The sequence below is a fragment of the Ambystoma mexicanum genome, chromosome 1q (genome assembly GCF_040938575.1).
Source record: "Ambystoma mexicanum isolate Mex_15411 chromosome 1q, UKY_AmexF1_1, whole genome shotgun sequence".
Taxonomy (NCBI): Eukaryota; Metazoa; Chordata; class Amphibia; order Caudata; family Ambystomatidae; genus Ambystoma; species Ambystoma mexicanum.
In genome coordinates this window covers 1,125,251,171-1,125,257,910 of record NC_090922.1, presented here as the reverse complement: position 1 = coordinate 1,125,257,910, position 6,740 = coordinate 1,125,251,171, and the positions used below count along the sequence as shown (strand labels likewise).

General features: G+C 41.9%; 1 protein-coding gene across 1 annotated transcript; it reads left to right on the top strand.

Annotated features, from left to right (window-relative positions):
• Nucleotides 1–1,521: 1,521 nt before the first annotated feature.
• On the top strand, nucleotides 1,522–3,969 carry LOC138560840 (uncharacterized protein PF3D7_1120000-like). Its single transcript, XM_069642750.1, has one exon. It carries the CDS (start codon nucleotides 1,522–1,524, stop codon nucleotides 3,967–3,969), a length of 2,448 nt encoding a protein of 815 aa, XP_069498851.1.
• The last annotated feature ends 2,771 nt before the right edge of the window (nucleotides 3,970–6,740 follow it).

The window sequence follows — 6,740 nt, the reverse complement described above, 5'->3', positions numbered from 1 at the left end:
TGAGCAGACCGACTCTGTACTCATCCATCCATTTTCACAGCAAAGTTAGATCAATCTAATAAAAGAAAAACCTAAATCCTCATAAACTAACATGAAGGAGCTAGTGACGGCTACACAGAGTGGCAAGGATAGCCGCCCGCTCCCAGGAGTCCCCCTTATTAACATCACCGAAGAACCAGGACGTATACTACGAAGCGGCTTATTAACAACAAAAAGACTGCCTGAAATGACCATCACACACCCCATAGTAACACTGTCACCCCCAATACCCTCTCTTCGATCCCCACACAGATACAACTTACCTACCTGTGACGACGTATGTTCGTCGGACTCGCATGGTGCTGACGAACCTTCTGGGGTCCGAGAAGGGAGCACATCTGGCTGCAGTACCGCCTGGCTGGCGGCAGCTGGTGGAAAGGAAGGAAAAGGGCGTTGGAACCCAAAATCAGGGGAGGCGCCGGGTAGCGAAAGAAGTCTAACGCAAGATGAGAAACCCGCACAGTTCCAGGGCTCGTGTCCATTTGCGGACCAAGAAGAGGTACGACGAGACAAGATCGAGGAGGAAAAAGAGACAGCACCGGTAGGGCCCGTCAAAGTTCCACAGACAACGAACTCTGTATCAATCACCATAAAGAACCATGAGATAGAGACTGGCGGAATACACAGCCAGACCTCGGTGAACCCGAAACAAAATAAACTTAACACCTTGAATACAGTTAAACCGTTACAACAGACCTTCCTTACAGAACATAGTCTAAAAAACCTACCAGACCATACCTCCTTCAAGAATCAAAAAGAGAGCAAAACGTGTCCTCCTATTCTTGAAAGGCTGACTCAAACAGAGACACACCCAGTAATAGCCAGGGCAGAGCTTTCAAGCCCGGAATTGAATATAACCGACTGGAGAGAAAACTGTTCAATGGACGGAACCATATCATACTTGACAGATCAAGATGGCCCAGAACCAGACGACACTAACATCTTGAGAGAACATAACTGGGTCAAACTACAGACATACCCAGTCATAGACCCAAGTAATAGGATCCCGTCCCAAAAGGATTTGAACCTCTCACGTGTCGACCAGAACGACAACATGGGTAAAGAAAACACCCAGGAACTAAAAATCAAAGAATTTGAAAACAATAGAAACTTAAAAAAAACAGAAGTCAGCAGTCCTGACGCTACTTTTGCATCAACTCCAATCTTCAAATCCGCACTGAAACCACATAAAAAAAAACAAGGTAAAATGACGCCCCGACCAACAACCCGATCGGAAGATTCTTTGAGAAGCTAGGGAAAACTCCCTCTACGAATCGATTCGAACTTTCTGACATGGAAATACTGGAGGGAATCCCCCCATCCCCACAAAGAATTCCACTCAAACAAATACCAGCAACGCACCCCCTGGTAATAGAAACCTCGACACCCCAATTACGATGGCACTTTGGCCAAAACGAGATCCCTCAAGATAAAATAGAAAAATCAAAAACAGACACTGAAACTTGCATAAGAGTAAAGAAAATGACTCAAAATAAGGAACAAGAAAGTATCTTGGAAACTAAAGTGTCACCGAAAGAAAATGAGAATAATCAGATTCCGAGATCTAATCTAAACACTCAATGTATGAATAACAAGAAGATAGTCACACTGACAGAAGAATCTTCAAAAGAAAACCTTGCAACTGAAAAAACCAGAAAACCAAATCAAGAAATGACAATAATTGAGGCAAAAAAGAACCATGAGAATATACAGAAACCAAACACCTTTCGGGAAAGAAGTCAAGAAGAAATACAGCTGGCAGAGGCCATACTTAATTATAAAAACATGGTACGGCGTAGAGAATCAAATCCAGACCTGAAACCTATTTGCCAGCAAAAAAAAGAAGATTCCTTGGTGGAAGCTCTACGTCCTCTCTATTCGACCCCAAACAAAACTAAACCGGGACAAGATACCACAAAAATAAAAGAAAAAAATTCTCCTGGAAAAAAGCCGGATTTACAACTAGTGATGTCAGCAGTAACAGTTGGTCTAACACCATTTGGAAAATTATATGAGACCATCAACGATACTTTGAAGGACCACACTTCAATATTGGCATCTGTAAACTCAAAGCTGACCCACTTAGAAGGATACATCTTGGCCCTCGAATCATGGAAGAATAGCACAAGAAACCAAGGAACACAAACGGATAAAATAGATCAAGAAAAGAACGTCGTGTTTCAATTCAAGAACAAATTAGTGACTAACAGCACTCAAACCATACTGACGGAAACAAGCAAGATCAAGAACGGAAAAGAACCACATGAAACACTGGAAAAGCGTGCTGAGAGACCAACTCAAAAGGACAACAAAGACAAACCCAAGAGAGACATACGAGAACCAACTAGCATTAAAAAACACTTGAACCTAAGAGATCAGCTGAACGAAACTGAGTCACTGACAAACAGTGAAAGGAAAGCCGATCACTCTAAAGCTCCACAAGAACTGGAAAAATTTAACAAACAGGCACAGAAGAAAGCGGAAAAGACAACTAAACCAAATGAACTACTGACAAAATGGATAACAGTTACAGACAAAAAACCATCCATGAAAGAAAACAGTAACATTCAGACAAATCCAAAAGGAGAAGCCAACGAGGAGCTAAATGAGAGTACGATCGATATATCTAACATCAGCACCTACTCAATCGAAAATTCTGAGTCTGAAATACCGCGCTCTATGGCAAAAAAAAGAAAGGTATCATTTGTGGAAAACGAATCAACAGCAGAAAAACGAAGGGAAAACCAATATAAAAAACAAACGAAAAATCCAGAACTGAAAAGAGAAAACTTAGAGGACTCAGAATACACAAAAGATCGCATCTCCCCAGAAAGAAAAACGCTGTTCCGTCTATCAAAAAGAAAGCTAAACAAATATGATCACAGACAAAGATCTAACGAGGAAGCTCACCCAAAGTCCGGCAAAAGAATGTTCGAAAACGAGAGACAAGAAATAAAAGCAAAGAGAAGTGATATACAACACCAACAAACTTACCTGACCCCCATACGACAGAAGGGCAAGGCAAGCGAAAGAAGAACTCGAAGAAGTCCAGTTATCGAGACGGACAACAATAGAAGAAGAGATACATTTACAGACAAGAGAAACAGATCTAACCAAAGATCCTTAGACCGGTCTCTACAGCAAAACCGAATCAGAAACTCAACGATATTTAGTCGCAAAAGTAACTCGACCCGAACATTAAAACTTGAAAAAAGATCCAGCTCAGAAGAAAAAACCATCTTGAATAGAAGAACCTTGCTGAAGCTCCTGGACAAATTCACAAATGGAGATCTAATCAAAAGTATAGACATAAACATAGTAGAATTTGCGCATAAGGGACGGACAGACAGCATCTTCCTACATATCATGTCCCAAACTGTAAAAAAACTCTTGCTTCAGATGACAAAAGATTTTTCGAATCAGGGTTACCTCCTGCGAGAAACGACTCCAGAAGAGAAAGGACAAAAGATCCAAAAAACGAACGAAATAAAACAAAAGTACAGTTATGAAGACACAACAAGGGAAACCGACGACTGGATAAACAACACTCCGAACAGAAAGTATAACCTGAAAGAAAAAAGAAAATACCTTTTAAGCCCGAGGAATTATGAACATATGAAAAAAGTAGAGAGAGAAAAAAATAGCAAACTCAAGGTTTCAAGCGTGACAGAAATTACAAAAGAAACAAGAAAAGAAAAATCAAGAGAAGATCATTACATTAAAAAATACCGCAACGACGATGAAGGGGACACAGAAAAAACCAAAACCAGAAAAATTAATGGCCCAATCAGGCCGCAGGAGGGTACAGGAATAGGAAAAAACACTACGAAAGAAACAACCTCAACCCAGAATCGTTTAGACTTAGCCGAAAAAAGCTCAAAAAGATGGACATGGCTCCCTCAAGCACTAACACGCTATACTGGAAAATAGCAGTCAAAGGGCTTCCCTTCGGGTAAAGAAAGGGACCAAATAAAGATGGCAAATGCTCTGGACAACAAAGAGCAAACAATCACTATCGGATCATGGAATACTAGAGGCCACATCCACCTGACAGAACCCGGTGAGATAAATTTAGGCGGATTCGACCTACTAAGCCTACAAGAAACTTGGCTGCAGTTGCCGCCCAGCATGGATGGTTACGAGATCCAACTGTCTCCTGCACAGAAAGGTGAAAAAGGTCGCCCAACATCGGGCCTTTTAACAGCCGTCCGTACGGGCGGATTGCTTCGAATAGCCCACAGTCTGGTATCAGACACACTAATACAAGCAATTGTCTTAGAATGGGCAAAAGAAGAAGACGCAACGAGTAAAAAGAACAAAGATCTTATCCTGCTGCTGAACATCTACTGGAACCCGGCCATAATCCATACATCCGTTTTCCTAAACAAGATAGAAAAAATACTATCTTTGGCTACAACAACATTCGATGTGGACCACATCTTAATATGTGGAGACCTAAACTCGACTTGCCCAACGGGAGACGAAGTAAAAACTTTAGGAAACAAAATAAACATCTGCTCAAAATCAACAGCAAGAGGCCTCGCATGGGCGGAGCTGATGGAATCCCGCGACCTGTATAATCTAAATTCCTTGGAAACAACTAGACCGAGAATTCCAACCTGGAAGGGGGAAGGAAATACAAGTACCATCGACTACATATTTGTATCCAGGGATTTATACCAACAAATCAAAAGCTTTGAGATAGAAGTATCCACCCGGAGTGACCACAACTTACTCAAAGCGACATGGTATGCTAATAAACCCCCGCAACTCAACATGTCAACTAAGATGACCATAAATGCCCAAGGAAACCGATTACGAATTACAAAAGAGGGAATAGCCTCGATCACAAAGACCTACAAACGAAAAGAGCAAGGAACCAACAAGAACACAATGGAAAATCTGGACTATCGCCCGCTACTCATCCCTTACCTAAACCCTAGGCATGTAAGGATAACAGAAAAAAACCATCGACATAAATACAATGACGAAATTCGCTCAAAGAAATCTGAGTTACGAAAATCACTAAGGAAAGCCAAAAAATACCCCACACAGTCAAACTTAGACTTCGCAGACAAACAAAGAAGAACGTACAAACGGTGGCTTCAAACATTCCAAAGAAACTTGTACGAAGAAGATGCAGAGACTATGCTTAGAGCAGTCTGCAAAAGAAACTCGAACGACTTCTGGACCCTACTATCAGGTCCAACAAAAACAAGTACAAACAACGTCCCAGAAGATAGATGGCTAAAACACTTTACAAATTTATTTGAAGAACCAGAACCATCGGAAAAAAGACCATCAAAACCCGTAAAAAGCAAATGGATGGCATGTCCGGAGGAAGAGATCCGAAAGAAAATCAGCAAACTAAACAACTCCCGTGCACCAGGTCCGGATGGAATCACAAACTTACACCTCAAACAAGAGCTGGAAACTTGGACCCCGTTAATTACTGAAATTTTCAAAAGATGCGGGACAACACAATCTATCCCGGCTACATGGCAAACAGCTAACATTGTTCCAATTTACAAAAAGGGGCTGAAGGATGATCCAGGAAACTACAGACCTATCGCCCTATTGGACGTGCTGGGCAAACTCTTCGGATCCCTGGTGCTAGATAAACTCCAAGACTGGCAGAAAATGGCAAAGACAGCAGATCCACTGCAAACAGGCTTTGAAAAAAATCTAGGTACCACGATCAACATCATGATGATCAGCATTCTGAAGGCCAAAGTCTTCGAGGGTTATCCAACAATCTTCATAGCATCTATCGATCTGGTACAAGCCTTCGACCGTGTAAATAGGAGAAAATTATGGTGCAAACTGGAAAAACAAAGATGCCCAACGTCACTCCTCAACCCTATCAAAGCACTGTATAGTAACACCTCAATTAGAGTCCGCCTGAATGAAGCGGGCCTACTATCAGAAAGTATACGAACAGCAAGAGGAGTCAAACAGGGATGCCCCCTAGCTCCGGCCCTCTATAAGGCATACATGGCTGACATAATGGATGCAGGAATCGACACACGCTCCTTTCCTCCAAAAATAGGAGAGGCAAAGGTGACAAGACTGCTATACGCGGACGATATCCTTCTGTTGGATCAAACACCAATCGGACTGCAGCGACAACTAGACAGTCTTGCAAGTTATTTGAAGAAGAACGATTTGGACCTGAATACTGCGAAAACTAAAATCATGATTTTAGAAAAATCATCTAGGCCAGCTAAAAGATCACAATGGTTCGCCAACTCAGAGAAGCTGGAGACAGTGAAAACCTTCACATACTTAGGAGTGAAAATATCTCGCAGCCAAATTGAACTACCGATGCAAGAACATCTCATCTCAAAGATGAAAACACTGGCTGCACAAGCAACACTCTTGGAAAGAAAATTTGGAAAATTTACCATTCTCCCAGTACTAAAATTTTTCAAAGCAAAGGTCACTCCGGCACTAACTTACGGGGCTGAAGCTATGCCCCATCTTCCTCCTACACTGTGGAAAAAATTGGAAGGTGCATTCTGGCGCAAAGTCTTACGACTACCCAATTCAACCCCAACAGCAGTAATCCGAAGAGAACTATGCCTTCAATCACTGGAATCGGTAGTAGTCAGAAACGGACTTCTGTTCCTGGGAAAAATTCTAAGAACTCCACGGCCCACTACTCTGGACATCATCTACCAAGAAATGACGAACCAAAAAAA

Coding starts and splice junctions, on each gene's coding strand:
- LOC138560840 (XM_069642750.1), top strand. CDS start 1,522: ATGACTCAAAATAAGGAACAAGAAAGTATCTTGGAAACTAAAGTGTCA.